At 40.3% G+C, this 22759-nt stretch overlaps 1 protein-coding gene across 6 annotated transcripts in view; it reads right to left on the bottom strand.

Annotated features, from left to right (window-relative positions):
* TFCP2 (transcription factor CP2) overlaps positions 1–16770 on the bottom strand; it is a 56860-nt gene extending 40090 nt beyond the window's left edge. For all 6 annotated transcript variants that reach the window (XM_032420485.1, XM_032420486.1, XM_032420489.1 and 3 more), the window contains exon 1: positions 15920–16770. In XM_032420485.1, the coding sequence (XP_032276376.1) occupies positions 15920–16041 (122 nt within the window). In that variant the 5' untranslated portion in view covers positions 16042–16770. The remainder of the gene's footprint in view (positions 1–15919) is intronic.
* Between the last annotated feature and the right edge of the window lie 5989 nt (positions 16771–22759).

Genomic DNA, 22759 nt, shown 5'->3' with positions numbered 1-22759 from the left:
AAATCCACATCCACTAACTGACAAAAATTAAAACACTGACTAGCTAAGTATTGGTTAGGGTGTATAACAATATAAACACTTAAACTCTCAGGTATACCAGGGAAAATAATTTAGCATTATCTTGTATAAAGATACACAAACTTCATAATCCAGCAATTACATTAATCCTACAATCCCTCTGCCTTGAATATCTTCTTTGTCCATCTTTGCATGGCCAAACCTTACTTTTCTTTCAGATACCCCTTCAGGAGGTAAAAGTAGTGTTTCTATGCTCTGAACTCCTACAGCACTTTATAAGTGTCTTGGTATATCAGTTTCTAGCCTGTATCATACCTATTTATATACATGTCTTATCTTCTCTAGCAAATTGTAAGCAAGTAGAGACAAAAACCTGCTTGATTTGTCTTTTAATCCTATAGCACTAGACACAACACTGCATATAGGAGCATATGGTAAAGACTCAAAGCTACACAATCAAGCTGTACAAAACCTAGCATTCAAAAGGCACTCAAATATTTGTGGAATGAAGAAAAATCTGCTTAGTGACTGAACCAACCAAGATTTGATGGGCATACAAAGCATGAACTAGCAGTGAAAGGAAAATCAGAACATCAATTTGTGTATCCCAAGTCCCCAGTCTGTTTTTCTCCCAGATTCCAGCTCGATGATGCATCAGGAGAACTAACTCTCAGCTACAAATGGGAATTACTGCCAACAAGGTGGACAAAGAAGGAGGGCAGGGCAGCAGGAGGTGGAAAAAAGAAAGAAGGTAACAAAGTAGGAGAAGGAAGAAATGGCAACACTGACTGGGGTCATCTTCTGTAAGAATTATGAGAGCAAGAAACTATAAGGAAGCAAAGAAAAACTTACAGACCTTTGGTAAAAAAGGCAGTGAATGATAGGACAACTTAAAAAGATGAGGAAAGCTAGCCAGCAATCGTTGTGCACTGGACACTTTTTTCCTTAAATTTATTACACAGTATTTCAGACATATAAAAAGACAAAGTATAACCAATACCTGTGTATACTCCACTCAGTTTAAGAGAGAAAGCACTAAGAGTTGAAGCCCTCTGTATCCTTCTTCCATTATATCCCCCTCCAACTTCCAGAGGCAACTGTAACCTGAATTTGGAGTGAGACATTCTTACTCATTTTTTTTTTTAAAGATTTTATTTATTTATTTGAGAGAGGGAGAGGAAGAAGCAGACTCCCCGCTGAGCAGGGAGCCTGATGCGGAGCTGGATCCCAGGACCCTGGGATCATGACCTGAGCCGAAGGCAGACGCTTAACCGACTGAACCACCCAAGCGCCCTTTACTCATTTCTTTATATTTTTACAGTGGTGCCATTTTTTCAAAAGTAGTGATAAATTTTGTGGCAAAGTGAGGAATCTCACCTAAATACACTGTCCATCATAAGAGACCCAGAATAAAAGGGAAAGTAAAGGAACAGTCGTAACAACTGACCAACTCTAAGACAAAAAAGAGATGGGGATTTAGAAGATGGATAGGTAATAGTTGAAGAGGAAAAAAGTGAAGGCAAACAGTAGTGAAAAAGAAGCAAAGCAAAAAAGAACAAAACTCAATTTTGATAAAGAGAAATAGCTGCCTCAGAAACTGCTACACTAGTTGCCTCTTAAACAAGTAATGAGTGAGTGAGTTCAGTTCACATACCCCATAAATCCACACAAACTACCTGTTAGGTACACCCTTCTACAACACTAGGGGTATATTGCCTCCGTGGAACATTTATTCTAATTGGGGAAAGGGGCAAACCAATGAGTAAGACATCAGATGTTCAGAAAAAGATAAAGCAGAGGACAGAAGGCAGAGTACTGGTGAGAAGAAGGAGCTGATTGCTATTTTATGTGAAAGTGGCTACAGAACCTCTCTCTGATGAAGTGACATTTGAGCAGAAACCTAGAGAAGTGGGCAATGTAGAAGGCTGTTTCAGGAAGAGTAACAGCAAATGCAAAGGCCTTGAGGTGGGAGCGTGCACAGCATTTAAGGAATTGTAAGAGGGCCAGCTGTGGCCGGGACAGAGCAGGCCATGAGAAGAATGAGAAGAGTCCATACAGACATGGTGATCAGAAGGGCATCCCACGTAGATCAGTACCAGAACTGAGACTTCAATTCAAAGTGAGATGCAAAATCACTGGAGAGTTTTCAGGAGAAAAGTAAAATGATCTGCTCTACATTTTATTTTATTTTTTTGCTCTACATTTTAAATAAGGTGATTATCACCTTATTGATGATTTAATTATCATAAATGTATCATTTAAACAGGGACACTTTGGTGAGTGGACAAGGGTGTTATTAGTAGTTACCTCAGGACAACAGACATTAACCAGATCTTACTTTTTTTTTTCAAGACCTTAATTTTAAAAGGCTTCTCTGCACAGCCAGTTGGAAGGGGTTCTTCTGGCCAAATCTGGAACAATTTGATCACAATATATAAGTTGTAAAAGATTACAACATAATGAAGTAAAAATCTCCAAGGCGACATTGTTAAACATAAATAAATAAAAAGGGAAAGTTCCTTCTTACAGCAGAAAGCCAACCAATAAATGTAGAAGGAAAGACAATTAGAAAACCATCATTTAGCAAACATCATAAAAGAAAATTGATTAGGGCAAGAGTCATCCACAGCTGCTAAAATTGGTAGGTGAATGCTTGAAAGTAATAGGATATTTTCACAGTCTCAGAATATATCCCCACAAGACACTAATTACAAAAGGAAAAATAATAAATTTATAATGGAGAAAACTGGCACACACCACCTTAACTTAGTAGTCAGAATTAACATTGCCAGTAATGGGACCAGTAACAGAATGTGCACCCTAACATGATACACAGAGAAGAACTCAGCATCCCTTCTTAAGTAGTACCACCCAAAGTGCATGACCTGAATCTATCATGAGCAAACATCAAACAAACCCAAATTGAGGGATAGACTACAAAATAACTGGCCTGTACTCATCAAGTTGTTAATGTCATAAAAATACAGAGTCAGGGGCACCTGGGTGGCTCAGTCAGTCAAGCATCTGCCTTCAGCTCAGGTCATGATCCCAGGGTCCTAGAATGGAGCCCCATGTCAGGATTCCTGCTCAGCGGGGAGTCTGCTTCTCCCTCTCCCACTGCCTGCCGCTCCCCCTGCTTGTGCTCTCTCTGTCAAATAAATAAATAAAATCTTAAAAAAAAAAAAATACAAAGAGTCAGGAACTGTCCTAGATTAAAAGAGACAAAAGACATGACAACTGAATCGATACACAATCGTGGATATTTTTCTGCTATAAAGGACATTATTGGAACAGTTGGCAAAATCTGAATAAGGTCCACAGATTAGATCACAGTACTGTGTGCTAAATTCCTAATTTTGATCAGTATACTACAGTTATGTAAGAGAATTTCATGTTTTGTTGTTTTTTTAAAGATTTTATTTATTTGACAGAGAAAGAGAGAGAGACAGCAAGAGAGGGAACACAAGCAGGGGGAGTGGGAGAGGGAGAAGCAGGTTTCCCGCGGAATAGGGAGCCCGACATGGGGCTCGATCCCAGGACCCTGGGACCATGACCTGAACCAAAGGCAGACGCTTAATGACTGAGCCACCCAGGTGCCCCGAGAATTTCATGTTTTTTTAAAAATATGCACCGAAGGGTCACCTGGGTGGCTGTCAGTTAAGTGTCTGCCTTCGGCTCGGGTCATGATCTCAGGGTCCTGGAATGGAGCCCCACATCGGGCTCCCTGCTGAGCAGGGGAGTCGGCTTCTCTCTCTGCCCCTCCCCCCACTCATGCACGCGCTCTCCCCCTCTCTCTCTTCTCTCTCTCAAATAAATAAAATCTTAAAAAAAAAAAATACACACTAAAGTATTTAGGTGTTAAGAGGCACTGCATCTGCAACTTAAACAGTTGTTTTTGTTTTTTTTTTAATCAAGTAGGCTCCACACCCAGCATGGAGCCCAATGTAGGGCTGAAACTCACAACCCTCAGATCCCAACCTGAGCTGAGATCAAGAGTCAGACACTGGGGTGCCTGGGTGGCTCAGTCGTTAAGCGTCTGCCTTCGGCTCCGGTCATGATCCCAGGATCCAGGGATCAAGTCCCACATCGGGCTCCCTGCTCTGCGGGAAGCCTGCTTCTCCCTCTCCACCTCCCCCAGCTTGTGTTCCCTCTCTCGCTTTCTCTGTATGTCAAATAAATAAAATCTTTAAAAAAAAAAAAAAAAGAGTCAGACATTTAACTGACTGAGCTACCGAGGCACCCCTTAAACAGTTCAGAAAAAAAAAATTCTAGGTGTTGGAGAGAAGAGGGAGAAAGGTAAAACAAATATAGCAAAATGTTAACATTTGAGTAATCTTGAAGAGTATTTAGAAATTCTTTGTAGTGTTTTTGCAAATCTTCGAGTCTGAAATTAACTATTTTTTATGAACAAAATACACATATACTTATAAAGTTTCTGTGTAGAGAACAGGCTGTGAGGGTGACAAGTGCAGAGCTGGAAGCAGGGCTGGACCAATTAAAAGGCTACTACAGATTAAGGACAGAGGTCGTGAAAGATGCCAAAGTAGAAAGCTCCAGAAATTGGTCCCTCCACCAAAAATAACTGTTGAGCTGGCAAGAAATGCTTGAACCAACTATTTTGGAAATCTGGAATCTAGTCAAACACCAGCAGCATCCAAGGGAATGCTTGATGAAGAAAGGAGCTGGTAAATTTTAGTGAATTTCAGCATTTGGCATACTATCTATCTTCCCCCAGCTCCCAGTCCCATGGCAGGCAGCTGTGGGGACAGTAGCCTGAGATCCTGTTGCAGGCTGCTGGTGTCAGAGTGGGCAATAGGGACCCTGTCCTCCAAAAATCAAGGTTATATGTTTTGATCACTGCTTTTGATTGCTGAAGAGTTGGCACACAGGCTGGCCATTGTTTTAACCCCTGTGCCAGAGGTGGCTTCCTCAGCAGAGTCAGACAAGGGGATTTAAAGAAACAGAACATTCTTTTTTCCTCTTTTCTTTTCTTCTTAGATTCAGGCATTTAAGAAAATTTCTGTCAAATCACCGGCTGACCATGGAGGTAACAGAAGAGACATCAGTGACCACATAAAACAAGGAACATACCCTTTGCAAAAATACTTTGGGAAAGTCACTAAACAAATGGATAATTTCAGTTTTAATCAAGTAACAACAGTAATCTCTAGGGAGGGAATAGAATCTGCTTTCCAGAGTTACCATATTACAATACTCAAAATGTCCAGTTCTAAACAAAAAATTATAAAACATATAAAAAGACAAAGGAAAGCATGGCCAATTCACAAGAAAAGAGAAATTGACAGAAACTATCCTTGAGCAAGCCCTGAAACTAGACTTAATATACAAACACCTTAAATATGCTCAAAGAGCTGAAGGAAACATGGACAAATAACTAAAGGAAATCAGGAGAACAATGTATGAACAAGTAAAGAACAGCAATAAAAGTTATAAAAAGGAAACAAATAGAAAATCTGGACCCAAAAGTACAATAGTTGGAATTAAAAATTTACTACAGGGATTCACATCAGATCAGCAGAAGAAAGAATCAGCAAACCTGAAGATAGCAAATTGAGATTACTCAGACTGAGGGGCAGAAAGAAAAATAAATAAAGAAAAATGAACAGAAACTAACAGGCCTATGATACACCATTCAAGTGTAACAATGTACATATTATGAGAGTTCTAGGAGAAGAGGGAGAGGAAGAGGCAGAAAAAATTTGAAGAAATAATGGTTAAAAGCTTTCCAAATTGGGATGCCTGGGTGGCTCAGTTGGATAAGCATCTGCCTTTGGCTCGGGTCGTGATCCCAGGGTCGTGGGATCAAGCCCCACATCAGGCTCCCTGCTCAGAGGGGAATCTGCTTCTCCCTCTCCCTCTGCCCTTCCCCCACTTGTGCTCGCTCTAATAAATAAATAAAATCTATTTTAAAAAAAAACAAAAAACCTTTCCAAATTGATGAGAGACATGAATCTACACATCCAAGGAGCTCAACAAACTTCAAAAGGATAAATTCAAAGAGAGCCACACCAATGTGCATTATGTACAAACTGTTGGAAAACAATCTTCAAAGCAGTAGAAAGGGACTCATCACATTTTGAGGGAACCTCAATGAAATTAAAAGTCAATATCTCATCAGAAACCATGGAGGCCAGAAGGCAGTGGGATGATATATGTAAAGCACTGAAACTAAAAACCAAGAATTCCAAAATGATGGAAAAATTAAACTATTTTTCAACAAAAGCTATGGGAGTTCATTTCTAGTAAACCAGCCCTATAAGAAATGCTAAAGGGAATCCTTCAGCCTGAAATGAAAGAACACTAGACGGTAACTCATAGTCGTATGAAGAAAAAAGATCATTACACAGGTCACATAGTATACTGATTTTTAGTATGTTTAACTCTTCTTTTTGTTTCCTATTTGATTTAAAAGACAAATGCATAAGGGTGCCTGACAGTGGAGCATGTGACTCTTGATCTCAGGGTTGTAAGTTTGAGCCCCATATTGGGTGTAGAGCTTACTTTAAAAAAAAAAAAAAAAGGACAAATGAATAAAACAATGATTATAAATCTATGGTAACAGGCACACAATGTATAAAGACATAACTGGTGACAATAACAACATAAAAAGTGGAAACAGAACTGGACAGGAACAGAGTTAATGTATGCTGTTTTTTAAAATTGAGATAATTGAAATATAACATTATATTAGTTTCACTTGTACCACATAATGATTTGATATCTATACATATTTATATCTATTGCAAAATGATCACCACAATAAGTCCAGCTGGTATCAAACCAAATTAGATTGCTATACACTTAGGATGGTTTTTTTGTTTGTTTTTTTTTTTAAGATTTTATTTATTTATTTGAGAGAGAGAGAATGAGAGAGAGCGAGTACATGAGAGGGGGGAGGGTCAGAGGGAGAAGCAGACTCCCCGCCAAGCAGGGAGCCCGATGCGGGACTCGATCCAGGGACTCCAGGATCATGACCTGAGCCGAAGGCAGTCGCTTAACCAACTGAGCCACCCAGGCGCCCTATACACTTAGGATGTTAACTGTAATCCCCACAGTAACCACCAAGAAAATAACTTTAAAATTATACAAAAAAAATAAAAAATGAAAAAATAAAGAAGGAATTAAAATGGTACCTTAGAAAAAAATCAAACACAAAAGAAGAGTAATTGAGGAACAAAAAATATATATATATATGACCTATAGAAAACAAATAGCACAGGGGCGCCTGGGTGGCTTAGTTGGTTGAGCGTCCAACTCTCAATTTCAGCTCAGGTCATGATCTCAGGGTTGTGGGATAGAGCCCTGCGTCAGTCACTGCGCTCAGCAGGGAGTCTGCTTGTCCCTCTCCCTCTTGCTCCTCCCCCACTGCTGTCTGTCTGTATCTTTAAAGTAAATAAAATCTTAAAAAAAAAAATAGCACAATGGCAGAAATTAGTCCTTCATTATCAGTAATCACTTTAAGTACAAATGGTTTAACTCACCAATTAAAGACACAGACTGGCAGAAAAGATTTTTTTTAATGACCAACCATATGTTGCTTACAGAAGACTCACTTTAGATACAATACACAAATAGGCTAAAAGTGAAAAAATGGAAGATCTTCCATGCGAATAGTAACCAAAAGAGACCTGCAGTGACTAATCAAATATCAAACAAAATAGAATTTAAGTCAAAAGTTGTTACAAGAGACAAAGAGGGACTTTTATATTGGTTTAAAAGACAATTTATCAAGAAAATATAATTATAGGGGCACCTGGGGGGCTCAGTCAGTTGTTTGCCTTTGGCTCAGGTCATGATCCCAGGGTACTGGGATCGAGCCCCACAGCTGGAAGCCTGCTTCTGCCTCTCCCACTCCCCCTGCTTGTGTTCCCTCTCTCGCTGTGTCTCTCTCTGTCAAATAAATAAAATCTTAAAAAAGGAAAATATAATTATAAATATGTACACACCAAGTAACAGACCCCCTGAATATAAGAAGCAAACACTGAAAGAACTGAAGGTAAAAAAAAAATAAAAAATTAAAAAATTAAAATTAAAATTAAATTTAAAAAAAAGAACTGAAGGTAAAAATAGACATTTCTACCACAGTGGTTAGAGACTTCAATACCCCCACTTTATTTTTTTTTATTTTTTATTTTTTATTATTATGTTATGTTAATCACCATACATTACATCATTAGTTTTTGATGTAGTGTTCCATGATTCATTATTTGCGTAGTAACACCCAGTGCTCCATGCAGAACGTGCCCTCTTTAATACCCATCACCAGGCTAACCCATCCCCCCACCAAATACCACTTTAAATAATGAGTAGGACATCTAGACAGAAGATCAATAAGGAAACAGAGGACTTGAACAACCTGAACAATTATAAATCAACTAGACCTAACAGACATATACAGAACACTTCAACCAACAACAGGAAAATATATATTTTCAAGTACACATAAAACATTCTCCAGGGTAGACCACATGTTTGGCCATAAACCAATCCTCAGTAACTTTTAAAAAATCTAAATCATACTGATTTTCTCTGACCACAATGGAATGAAGCTAGGATCAATAAAAGGAAAAGGAAAACTGTAAAATTTGCAAATATGTGGAAATAAGCAACACACTCTTAAACAACCAATGAGTGAAAGAAAAAAAAAATCACTAGGGAAATTAGAAAATACTGAGACAAATGAAAACACAATATACCAAAACTTATAGGACACCGTGAAAGCAATACTCGGGGAAATTCATAGCTGTAAATGCCTACATAAAAAGGAAGAAAGACTTCAAATAAAATAATCTAACTTTACATCTTAAGGAACTAAAAATAAACAAACAAACAAATAAACAAAATCCAAAACCAGCAGAAGAAAGAAATAATAAAGATGATGAGGGAAAAATGAAGTAGAAAATTAAAAAATAGTAGTGAATCCACAAAACCAAAAGCCTGTTCTTTAAAAAGATCAACAAAATTGACAAACTTTTAGCTAGACTGTCCAGGAAAAAAGGGGAGAAGACACAAATAAATAAATCAGAAATGAAACGGGCTATTACCACCAACTTTATAGAAATGAAAGGATTATAAGAGAACACTATGAACAATTTTACTCCAAAAAATAAGATAATTTAGATACAAAAATTTTTTCTAGAAACAAAATACCGAAACTGACTCGAGAAGAAATAACTAATCTCAACAGATATATAACAACAGATTCAATCAGTAATCAAAATCCTCTCAACAAAGAAAAGTCTAGAACAGATGCCTTCACTGGTGAATTCTACCAAACACTTAAAGAATTAACACCAATCCTACTCAAACTCTTCCAAAAAAAAGAGAACACTTTCTAACATTCTACAAGGCCAGCATTATCCTGACACCAAAGCCAGACAAAAAAAGCATGGGAAAAGAACACTACAGACCAATATCCCTGAATAAAGACACAAAAATCCTCAACAAAATACTAATCTAATAGCATATAAAAATGATTACACACTCGGGGCGCCTGGGTGGCTCAGATGGTTAAGCATCTGCCTTCGGCTCAGGTCATGATCCCAGGGTCCTGGGATCGAGCCCCACATCGGGCTCCTGGCTCAGCGGGGAGCCTGCTTCTCCTTCTCCCTCTGCCTCTCTCCCTGCTCATGCTCTCTCCCTCTGTATCTCTGTGTCTCAAATGAATAAATAAAATCTTAAAAAAAAAAAAAAAAATGATTACACACTATAACCAAGTAGGATTTTTCCCAGAAATACAAGGTGGTTCAACATAAGGAAATCAATGTAATATACCACATGATCATCTCAATAAACAAAGAAAAGGCACTGGACGAAATTTAACACACTTTCATGATAAAAACACTCAGCAAAACCTTGATGACATTATGCTAAGTGAAATAAGGCAGTCACATAAGGACAAATTTGTATGACTCCACTATATGAGATTCCTAGAGTGTCAAATTCATAGAGACAGAAAGTAGAACGGTGGTGCCAGGGACTAGGCGAGTTAGTGATTAATGGGTATAGAGTTTCAGTTTGGGATGATGAAAAAATTCTGGAGATGGATGCTGGTAATAGTTGCACAACAACGTGAATGTATTTAATGCCACTGAACTAACTGTATACTTAAAAATAGCTAAAATGGGGCTGGGTGGCTCAGTCGTTAAGCGTCTGCCTTTGGCTCAGGTCACGATCCCAGGGTCCTGGGATCGAGCACAGCATCGCCCTGCATTGGGCTCCCTGCCCGGCAGGAAGCCTGCTTCTCCCTCTCCTACTCCCCCTGCTTGTGGTCCTGCTCCCGCTCTCTCTCTCTGCCAAATAAATAAATAAAATCTTTAAAAAAAAAAATAGCTAAAATGGTAAATTTTATGTGTATTTTACCACGATAAAACACACACACGCACGCACGCACGCACACACAAAGAGCCAACTAGGAATAAAAAGAAATTTCCTTAATATTAAAAGGGCATTTATGAAAATTTCACAGCTCAGTAGTGAAAGACTGAAAGCTTTCCCTCTAAAATCAGGAATAAGGATACCCACTTTCACCACTGCTATTCGACAAATAAATAAATAAATAAAAATCTTAAAAAAAACAAACCAAAAACGGCTTGACAGTTCCTGAAAAAGTTTGGTATATACTACACACCTATTAGAATGACCAAAATCTGGAACACTGACAACACCAAATACTGACAAGGATATGGAGCAAAGGGAGCTCTCACTAATTTCCAGGAAGAATGCAAAATGGTACAGCCACTTTGGAGGACAGTCTGGCAGTTTCTTACAAAAACTAAACATACTCTGGAGTAGAGGGGGGTGAGAGGGATTGGGTGGCTGGGTGATGGACATTGGGGAGGGTATGTGCTATGGTGAGTGCTGTGTATTGTGTAAGACTGATGAATCACAGACCTGTACCCCTGAAACAAATAATACATTATGTTAATAATAAAAAAAATTAATTAAAAAAATAATAAGGCTGGGAAAATACCAGGAAAAAAAACACACACCAAAAAAACTAAACATACTCTTACTATATGATCCAGAATTGCATTCCTTGCTATTATTTACCCAAAGGAGTTGGAAACTATCTCTACACAAAACCCTGCACATGGATGTTTTATAACAGTTTTATTCATAACTGCCAAAACTTGAAAGGAAACAAAATATCTTTCAGTAGATGAATGAATAAACTGTGATACATCCAGACTAGACTACTGAGCACTAAAAAGAAATTAGCTATCAAGCCATGAAAAGACATGGAGGCATGTTAAATGCATATTTCTAAGTGAAAGAAGCTAATCTGAAAAGGCTACATATCGCATGATTCCAATTATATGACATTCTATAAAGGCAAAACTGGAGACACTAAAAAAAAAATCAGTGGTTGTCAGGGTTGGGTGGGGGTGGGGGAATGAATAGGCAGAACACAGAGGATTTTTAAGGCAATGAAACTACTCTGTATAATACTCTAATGATAGATACCTGTCATTATGTATTTGTCCAAAACTCTAGAATGTATACTACCAAGAGTGAACTCTAAGGTAAACTATGGACTTTGGGTGATTCTGATATGTCAATGTAGGTTCATCAATGTGGGTACAGAGTGTGGACCACTCTGGTAAAGGCTGTTGATAAAAGGGGAGAATATACATGTGTGGAGGCAGGGGGTATATGGCAAATCTTTGTACCTTCCTCTCAGTATTTCTGTGAGCCTAAAACTGCTCTAAAAGTCTTTAAATTAAAAAAAAAAAAAAAAAAGTTAAGCATAGAATTACCATATGACCCAGCAATTCCAGGCCTAGAAATATATCCAAGAGAAATGAAAACATATGTCTGGTACAGCAGAGTGATTATAGTCAATAATACTGTGTTGCATATTTGAAAGTTGCTAAGAGAGTAGATCTTAAAAGTTCTCACTCATCACAAGAAAACAATTTTTTTCTAACTATGTATGGTGAAAGATGTTAACTAGACTTATCGTTCTGATCATTTTGCAATTTATACAAATATTTAATCATTATGTTCCACACCTTAAACTAGTACAATGTTATATATCAATTATGACTCAATTAAAAGAAATCTACACAGAAATTTGTACACAAATGCTTATAAACATTTCATGGTCATCTCCTTTTTAAACACAATGACACATTAGCATTATTCATAATAGTCAAAAGGTGGAAACAATCCCTACATCACCAATGGATGAACAGATAAACAAGCTGTGATATATATACATATGATGGATTATTCAGACATAAAAAGGAATGAAATACTGAAGTACTGATACATGCTACAACATGAATGGATCCTGAAAACATGATGCTAAGTGAAAGAAGCCAAACACAAAATGTCAGACATTGTACGACTCCGTTTATATGAAATATCCAGAATAGGGAAATCCTTATAGACAGACTGCCAGGGAGAAAGGGGAGGGGGAAATGGGGAGCAACTGCATAAAAGGTACAGGGTTTTCTTTTGGTCTGATGAGGTGGTAGTCGCACAACACTGTGAATATACTAATAACACTGAATTGTTCACATTAAAATGGTTAATTTTTATGATGTGAATTCCACCTCAAATTTAAAAAAAAATGAAAGATGGAAAATTCTTTTTAAACTACAAAATTTAGGCAACCCTCTTGGGGCCCCTCCCTCTTCAGGAGCTTTGTACTCTCAATAAACCTTGCTTTGCTGCCCACCATAAATAAACAAACTAAACTACAAAATTTAATCTTTACTTTTTTTTTTTTTAAGATTTTATTTATTTGACAGAGAGAGACAGAGTGGGAGAGGGAACACAAGCAGGGGGAGTGGGAGAGGGAGAAGCAGGCTTCCCGTGGAGCAGGGAGCCCGATGTGGGGCTCGATCCCAGGACCCTGGGATCATGACCTGAGCTGAAGGCAGACGCCTAACGACTGAGCCACCCAGGCGCCCCAACCTTCTTTACTTTTTAAAAAAGATTTTAATTGAGCGAGAGAGAGAGCCCTTTTTAACTTTAATAACAGCTCTATTTTGATACAGTTCATATACTATACAATTCACCCATCTAAAGTGTATAGTTCAGTTGTCTTTAGTGTAGTCACAGAATTGTGCAACTATCACAATTTATTTTTATATATGGATGTATGCATTTTAAGTAATCTCTATACCCAATATGGGGCTCAAACTCATGACCCAAGATCAAGAGTCACATGCTCTAACGACTGAGCCAGGCAGGTGCCCCTCACCACTATTTTAGAACATTTTTATCAACCCCACTATTTTAGAACATTTTATGAACCCCCTCCCCACAAAAAACCCAGTACCATTAGCAGTCACTCCCCATTACCTCTTTCCCCAGGCTCTAGTCAACCACTATTCTACTTTCTGTCTCTCTAGGTTTGCCTATTCTGGACATTTCATAAAAGTGGAATCATATGTTGTGTGGTCTTTTCTGACTGGCTCCTTTTACTTAGCATGTTTTCAGGGAATTTCCTTTATTTTAACTATAAAATTTGTCCCATGTATTAAAATGTAAGGACAAAAGTAAGAACATTAAAGAACCACTTAGAAAAAGAACATTACTGAATACAATGGCAGATCAAGAGTCCAAAACAGAAATCCAGTTAAGATGAATCTTTATAAAATATAAATCAATAGATTTGAAGTGAAACCATTATAAGATGCAGCAAAAAATGCAAATTAGGGTAAAATGAATACATTAGGGAATATATTTTACAAAACAAATACCTTGTCAAAGAGAACCTCTTCCCTAAAAAGGTGTAGGAAAATTAATTACGAGGTTTAATTAAAGGGAGAAACACAAAGAGCAAAGAATCACTGTCTTTGTGTATGAAAACTCCTCCAGTCAGTGCTTCTTAAAATGTGGTTGTTGGACTACCTGCATCAAAATCTAAGAACTTGTTTTAAAAATCAGATTTCTGGCCTGTGCCCCAGAAAATCACTGAAGATGAGGCCCTGGGAACTATTTTTTTTTTAAGATTTTATTTATGTATTCATGAGAGACAGAAAGAGAGAGAGGCAGAGGCAGAGGGAGAAGCAGGCCCCCCGCAGAGCAGGGAGCCTGATGCGGAACTCGATCCCAGGACCCCGGCATCACGAACTGAGCCGAAGGCAGACGCTTAACTGACTGAGCCACCGAGGCGCCCCTGGAAACTATTTTTAATGGGTACTCTGGATGACTCTCATGAACACAAAGTCTGAGAACTGATATCTAATTAATACAAGTTAACACAAATGATTACATATGTATCAGAGTCAAGAGAAGAGGGACAGGAGCAAAATGCATAAAAAAGAGGAAGGTGAAAAAAACAAAGAAAAATACTTCAAATTTTGGCACACTGTGCTCTAGGGAAAACAAAGTGATGTTTGAAAACTCTTGTAGAACTGATGTTGGAAAAAATTCTAAATGTGTAAATACACAAACCATTGTGCTAATACCAGTGAAGACCACTCAGGGTATGACATAGGAAAGCATTTTTAAATTTAAGGTTGCCTGGTACAGAAAGCACATAACATGCACAGAATGTTTGTTGACAATGTCAACTATTTTTATAACAAGTACAGTTATATTTAATTATCTTCATCCTCTGATAATCCAGAGAAAACCAAACTTTTTGCTGTGTTAGTTTTTACATGAACAACAGCATGAATTGTCAAATATTATGTCAACTGCTGTGCAAGCTCAGGGTTGGGACATTTACTTTCAGACCAAGATCATCTGTATTTTTAAGGGCAGACTTATGTAAACAAGGACAGGCAAAACTAGAGTTAAATTTCTCAACACTAAGAGCATTCCATGATAGCGCTTAAATTTCCCTGAGAATCACTAAAATATGTATACAAGGATAGCCTTTATTATTCTAACTGTAAGCAAAGATTCCTGAAGATGAAGTATTAAGTTCTAACTCATTAATTTACTTCACTGAGGAAAATCCATTTTGGTGTAGCAGGCATAAAGACAAGAATTTTACATTACATAACTCTCAAAGGATCTCACTATCAGAATACAAAATTTGTCTACCTTCCCCATAAAAAAACATCTTTCCCCTATAAACTCATAAATTCAAACTGACGTTCTAAAGTCTCTTTTGCCTCACTTATTTAGACTGAGCCTTATAATGCATTTGGAAACCCAATTATATTCCATGTAATCCTAAGGTGCAGATGTTTCAACATTTCCAGACATGATTCTTGTACATCTCATAAATGAAACTATACTGGAGGAATGAAGTAGCTAATGCATGCAAACAAACTACATGGGAAGTTATGCTACTTTCATAGGAGATTTTTATTTATTATCAACATTTGACTTGATACACCAAAGTCTAGAAGTATCTAAAAGTTCTCTGATACTTTTTCTTTTTGTAGTTTATGTTTCAAAAGGCAGACATCCCACAATCAATCCTTAACGGCTGGCTAAGGCAGATGTGTGGACTTCTTCACCAAGGTCTCACATTTCCTTCCAAAAAGCAGTCAACCAATATTCATCATTAACCCCATCTCCCAACTCCCCAGACATCCCTAACATGCTCAATGTGGCCCCTTCACACACTTCCAGTCCAACCTACCCACACATACACACACACCATCCGTCTCCAAGTCTCCCACATTGGCACAACAAACAGCCTCTCAACATTCATCTGTTTTGCTAACCAAGGGCCATTCTTGCTTCTTCCACTGATCCTGCACAGACTTGACACTACCTACAATCTCTTGTTCCATTTCTCCCACAATAGTCACTATTCAAAGCAACAAAGAAACAAGTCAATGTTCCCTAACCGCAGACAGCTTATTTAACTAAATACCTCCCTCCATCCCCCCACCCCCCCGCCCATTCTCTTTCCTGCTTTTGTTATTTAGAAGGTGCAGGGTCTGGGAAAAATCTCACTCACCTCATGCTATAGGCACCAGCACCCAGTTCCTGGCCGATCCCGGACAGACTAGCATCAAAGTCCTGCACCAGCCCAGATTCAATCACTTCATCGGCCAGAGGCAGCTTCAGAGCCCAGGCCATGCTGGCTCCTTCCTTGCCCCAGGAGACACCGTTTCTTGTACAAAGGCAAGTAGTGTGATTCTACCCAATGGGGCCAAGACTGTCGAAAACTCCAAACCAAGATCTCCCACGCAGTTCCCACTGGCCAACCCCAAGCCTGAACCGCACTGCCCGCACAACTAATTTGCCGTACCCTCGGCTCCTAGCTCCTGCCTCGACTTCCAAAATCCCTCCCACCCAGCTCTCTGGAGCCGCGCGCGGGCCCCTTTGCTTAACTATTCCAGATTCCCCTGAGGCAGCCCTGGACTCCCGTACTCTCAATCCTTGGGCTCTCCCCTTGAGCTCGTGGTGGTCACTCGCTGCCTTCCAAACAACCAGCAGCAGAGACCCGCTGCCTACCCGGCGCTCCCACGCCGCTTTCGCACCTTTTCCCCCGGTCCCCTTCTGCGGGAAGCCCCCTCCCTCCGGGGGCCCGCTCTCTCTTTCCCCTCCAGGCCTCGCTTCCGGTCAGTCCCACGATCACTTCCGGTCACCCCCTCTCAACCCCAAAGCTCTTAGAACCAAATCCAGGTCTCCGCCGAGCCAACTCCCCGCCCTCTGCAGTCCCCCACGGCCTCGGAACATGGAAGGGGAAAGTCCAGCACCGGCTGGAAACCCAGACTAGCCAGGGTCCTCCACCGCCCGCCGCCCCAGCGCCAACCAATCATGGCGCCCTCTCCCTTTGCGGGTCCGGAGAACGTGACGTCACCCCGTGGCTCGCCAATGAGGAAGAGAGTTCGTGGGCTTCGGCAGTGATAATAGGCTAGCTGCGCGACGGCCCCCCGCCCCCGGAGATGGGCTGGGCGGTCTAGGAGAGGACCCAGCGTGCGTCAGGTGTCTCCTGTTTAAATGGCCCTCTCTGTGGCTACCTGAGGACTACCTTCCGCCGTGTACCGAGTCCGCACTCTAAGGCGTGGGTGGAGCCTTCACTCTAGTCTTACCGAACCCACCCCTAGCCCTGGAGGATTCAGCACCGTTTCCTCGGCGCTCCCTGTAGGTGCTCCTTTGCTCCTGGAATACTCTCTCTGCTTAAACTCACCTCTCCGAAGGTCAAGACTCTGCTTATCCTCATCCTTCGCATTCTCCCTAATGCATTTGAACAGGAAAGCATGAGATAGGTGAAAGTTGGAGTTTTTTAAAAAGTCGTGGTCTGAATATTAGGATTTGGGCTGGCGTCTTCACTTACTAGTTTGGTGAATTTCGAATAATCGCTTAATCTCGTTGAGATTTCGATTCCTCATTTGAAAAGTAGGGATAACCATCCCTGCTTCACCTTCCTTCGCTGTTTATCGAGCATCAACTATGTACCAGGAACTTTATGACATTATTAGTAATCCTCAAGACAATCTTGTAATTAGAATTATAGTTCTAAAGCTAAGTATGATGACCCTCATTTTACCAGTAGGGAAAGAAGCCTACGAACTGAAATTTGCCAGAGCTAAATTGCTGTGCCAACTTCAGAGCTGATTCCAAAGTCTGATATTTTTTACTATAAAATATTGCCTATATGTTAAAGTATTGGTTCATTGTTGTATTCCATTGTTGAACTTTTTACAGTTTGTCTTGAGTCGTATGTATCTGCCTTTTACACTAGACTGTGATTTCCTAAATAAGAGAAAAAAATCTTTTCCAGGCTTGTGTTCTACATATCTCCTAGTATAGTTTCTGCATTCAGTAGGACTTTAAAAAAAAATGCTTATTGAATTAAGAAAGGAAAGAGGCTGGGCACCTGGGTGGCTCAGATGGTTAAGCATCTGCCTTCAGCTCAGGTCATGATCCCAGGGTCCTGGGATCGAGTCCCGCATCGGGCTCCCTGCTCCTCGGGAAGCCTGCTTCTCCCTCTCCCACTCCCCCTGCTTGTGTTCCCTCTCTCGCTGTCTCTCTCTCTGTCAAATAAATAAATAAAATCCTTAAAAAAAAAAAAAAAAGAAAGGAAAGAGGTTGACATGAAGTTTAACAGCATGCCCCCAGTTTCAGCCACAAGATTCTCTCTTTGAGGGCTCTAGGCTTACCTTAATAAGCCCTGGCATCCAAGTCTTGGTTCCCTGGGACATCTAATGTCTCTTCAAGCCATTTCTTCTTCCCTTGAGCCAGTTTTATCTGAAAACATGTGTCTATAAGTAAACCAACTGGTCCTGGGCTCAGAAACCAAAAGAGAGATGCCATAATCAAAATCCTTTGTAAACAAACATTATATCCAGAGTATTTTTACACACCTGTTAGGTGGAACCATGCCTCCTTGAATTAACAGCTCCATCACTACATGCATAATCTGGGCAAGTAACTTTAAATCTCTGATGTTATAATGAGAGACTTGTATTTACTGAGCCCTTCCTCAGGGCAAGCCCTAACTAGGTGCTTTATGTATAGAAGCTCATTTAATTCTCACATCACTCCTGTAAGAAAGGTACCATGATTAGATTCATTTCATAGATAAGGAAACTGAGACTTAGAAAAATTAATTGGCTTGTTCAGGGTCACCCAGTTTACGAGTGGTGAAGCCTGACGATCTCACAGTCTAGACATCTAACCATCGTGCCACTCTGTCCCTGTGGATGGTTTTAACCTAAAAAAGATCTGTTTCCTACCTATTCTTTTCAGAGGTGAATCTTGAAGCTTGTGGAGGTGAGAATATTGAATTATCAAAAACTGCACACATGAAGATGTCTTGGATGAAACATTTGTTTAATATGGAGAAAAATAGCTCAAAGTGAATGGATTTAAAATAAAACAAGGGGAGCACCTGGGTGGCTCAGTCGTGAAGCCTCTGCCTTTGGCTCAGGTCATGATCCCAGGGTCCCGGGATAGAGCCCCACAACGGGCTCCCTGCTCAGCAGGAAGCCTGCTTCTCCCTCTCCCACTCCCCCTGCTTGTGTTCCCTCTCTTGCTGTGTCTCTCTCTATCTAATAAATAAATAAAATATTAAAAAATAAAATAAAATAAAACAAGGAATATTCATATTAGATGTTTGGAAGAGATAATTACCATATCCAGGAATCTTATGGAGCCCTGTCCTCTGGAAAATATTTAGAAAAAGACGGACTTGTCTTTCTCAGAAATGTTTGAGCTTAAGTTTAAATTCTGAACCAAAATAAAGGCCACAAAAATCCTCCTTACCATTTATTAATTCTAAAATAAACTGGGGTAAGATGAGAAGTAATTCCTAAGCCTTGGCCCCTCGCAACTGGAATGCAGATCAGTCTTGAGATTTATGTCTGTGAGCCCAGATCCCCCTGTGGGGAAAAGATTTTACAGATTGTTTACCCCTGGAATGCTGTGACTGGGGGGAGTGGACTTTTCCCTTCCTCTCTCTTTCCCAATGTAACTAAAAGTGAAACTGGAGTGCCAGGGCTGGAAACAGGGATTTCAGGGACAGCCCTGGGAGCTCTGCTTCCAAGAAAAGATCACCAGGTATTCCCCTGGAAATCCAGCACCACCTATCAATAAACCAAATTTTGTATGGGTAAATTCATCCCACAACAAAAATCATGGTTCTTATTAGATATAGTAAATATGACTAATTAATTAGAGCACCTGTGACACAGAGCTCCAAATTCAGTATTCTGGACCACTGGGTGGAGTTAAGGCTTATCTGTAAAGGGTTCATTTCCCTAGATTAGGTCCCAAAACTAGACACTGTTTAGATGGATCTGAAGGGGTTCAGAATGAGCCTCCCCAAAATGTGCATTTTTGGCTTGTGGATTAATTTGAGCTGAAGTCAATCAAGGCCTGAAAGGCTAAGGAAAAGATTTTATCTTCCCTTTAACTGCCTAAAATAATTTAGATAGAGGGCCTAGTCCAGGAAGAGAACTATCATCAGAGATAACTACAAAGAAGATGAGCTAAGTATGGTAGCTATGGGAAGCTCAAGGGCCTGTTTGTTCAGATTCCTTTCTGGCTCCATTGTCTCTGCATGCCATGGCAAACATTTGCTTGCCAAACATTTGCTCTTCCCATCTTCCTGTAAATTATCTTCCTCCCCTTTAAAGTCTCAGGCCCCAACCCCCTTCCCCATAGCTCAGGATGCCATATAAGCCTCAATTGCTTGACCACTTGTGGGTCTCATAGTCTTATGGGGCTGTTGTACATATGTAATTAGATTTGTTTTTTTCCTGTTAAGTGTGTTTTATGTCAATGTAATTAATAGACCCACCAAAAGAACCTAAAAGGGTAAAGGAAAAATTCTTCCTCTTCTACAGAACACAGCAGAGCTGACCCTGGGTGGTAAAAAGATGTGGAAATCCTACCAATAAGATCAGGACAGAAAAGCAATTCCCAAGTCCCATCCTGTATGGGGTAAAGTTAAGCACACAGGCTTTAGAGGCAACTTACCTGGGTATGAGACCTGGTTCTGCAGCTCACAAACAAAGCAACCCTAAGTAGATTCCTCATCTTCTCTGTGCCTCAAGTCCTTATCTATAAAATGGGTATAATAGTGGTTCTTACTTTACAGAATTATGGTGAGAATTAACTGACATAATGCATGTTAAGTGCTTAGAAGAGTACCTAGAACATAGTTGTGATCAGTAAGGGTTAGCTATTATGATTGACAAAAAGGGGACCCTAGCACCTGTCCTGCCTACTTCTCAAGACAAAACAATTCTCTCAGAGGCTTGAGGGCTCAAGCTTCTGGGTCAGCACCCATCCATCCCTTAGGCTTCCCTTCTCACTCAAATACTGAAGTCAGTCACAGTTGCTGGGTTCCCCAGTCAATTAGTGGGCATTTTCTTCTAGATACAGGAAGAAACCATTAACCAGGCAGGCTTTGTTGAGGGACTGACCACCTAATTTTAACTCTTCACATTTTCCTACATCCCCCCAGACAAGCCTGTGAGCCCCAATCTGGCTTCTTTGAAGGACTCTGTAGTTGAGAGAAAAGGAAATCAAAACCTTTCATAGCCATGCAGCTCCAGGCAACTTCTGGTTGCCTGCATCTCTTATCTGTAATCCAGAAACCAGCCCACATCTTCTCCAGCCCATAAAAGATCAGTTCCCTCTTCACAGCAGTCCTCAGCACAGTGGACATCTGCGATATTGTGATTTATAAGAAATATATATATATATATATAGTGTATTATATGTGTGTGTGTATATATATGTGTATATGTGTGTATACACATATGTGTGTGTGTGTTTATATATATATATCCAGATGACCAAAACATAGTCTCATATATATTTGGTCTTCACCCACAGTTCCTGGCTCACAGCTTCCAAAACCCTTGGAGTTTCCTGAACAATAGAGCTATGGGAGCATCTTTTGTGATATTTTGTCTCTGTCCTCAGTTCCTGAAAATGCTTCAGAGCCATGAAGGTGAAATGGGTGTCTTGTTATTCATAACAAGCTCCTTTTCACCACAGCTGTGTTTGTTAATGAAGGTGGCTTTTGGAAAACACTTAAGGATGGGGGCTGGTTGCCAGGGAAACCAACCATGAATAGTGGGTTGGAACTTTCAGTCCCACCCCCTGATTTCTGGGAAAGAGAGAGGGGCTAGAGTTTCAATCAATCACCAATGACCAATGAGTTAATCAACCATGCCTATGTAATGAAACCTCTATAAAGATCCCAACGGAGGGTGTTCAGAGAGCTTCCAGGTTGGGAAATAGAACCGTTCCATGTGCCACTGCGCCAGGGCCCCAAGCTCCATGAACACTGAAGCTCCTTTGTTCTGGACCTTGCCATATGTATTTCTTCATAGGGCTGTTGATTTGTATCCCTTAATAACCTTTGTAATAAAGCAGTAATCTAGCGAGTAAATGGGTTTCCCTGAGTTCTGTGAGCCATTCTAGTAAATTAATCTAGAACCCAAAGAGGGGGTCATGGGAACCTCTAATGTATGGCCAGTTGGTCAGAAGTGTAGGTAACAACCTATACTCACAATTAGCATCCTGTTGGAAGGGGACCGTTGGAGCCTCCAATCTGTAGCTGGTCAATCAGAAGCACAGGTAACAACTTGGGCGTGTGATGGTATCAGAAGTGGAGGGTGGTCTTGTGGGACTGAGCCTTTTACCTGTGGAATCTGATGCTATCTTCAGGTAGATATTGTCAGAACTGAACTGAATTCGTGGATACCTTGTTGGTGTCTGAGCATCGCTTATTGGTGTGGGGAAGCCTCCACACACACGTCGGAATTGAGTCCAGAAACCCAAAAGAACATCTCAGACCTGGGAATAGAAATTGCAGTCCTCCACAAAACCACCCCTCTTCGTTCCAGGCTGTCCTGGGCCAAACGCCAGGAACCACATTCAACTGGTTTGAGCCAGAGAGATCAGCTTCTACCAACTCTTCTGGTGGGAGCTGCTGGGAGCTGCGTTTCTCAGGTCAGGGCCAGTTGCTGCCCAGATTCCATTCACTCCCACATATCACAGTCTAAACCCTGCATAGCTAAGCAGAATCCTCTATACCTGCTTTCTCCCAGGAGTGTGATGTCAGGAACTCAGCTCTCATTATTTCCTTGAAGGAGAGGACAGGAAACACATTCAGTCATCTATCTGATGTTCATCAAGCACCTACTGTGTGCCCCTGGCCTGGGTACTGAGGAGTCCCAGCCTAGTGTGGACAGCTAATATTAGGGTTGTGACATCTACGCAGAGGTAAGCGCTGGCTTCAGAAAAGTCAAATGACTTTTCTGCCCCATTATTTCAGAGTGCTATAAAGCTCCTCGGATCCCTAAGCCCTACATCAGAATGTTGGACACCT

Source organism: Phoca vitulina, unplaced genomic scaffold, assembly GCF_004348235.1.
Source record: "Phoca vitulina isolate PV1807 unplaced genomic scaffold, GSC_HSeal_1.0 scaffold23, whole genome shotgun sequence".
NCBI lineage: Eukaryota > Metazoa > Chordata > Mammalia > Carnivora > Phocidae > Phoca > Phoca vitulina.
Note: the sequence above shows the minus strand (reverse complement) of the source record. Positions and strands in the feature narration are given on the sequence as shown.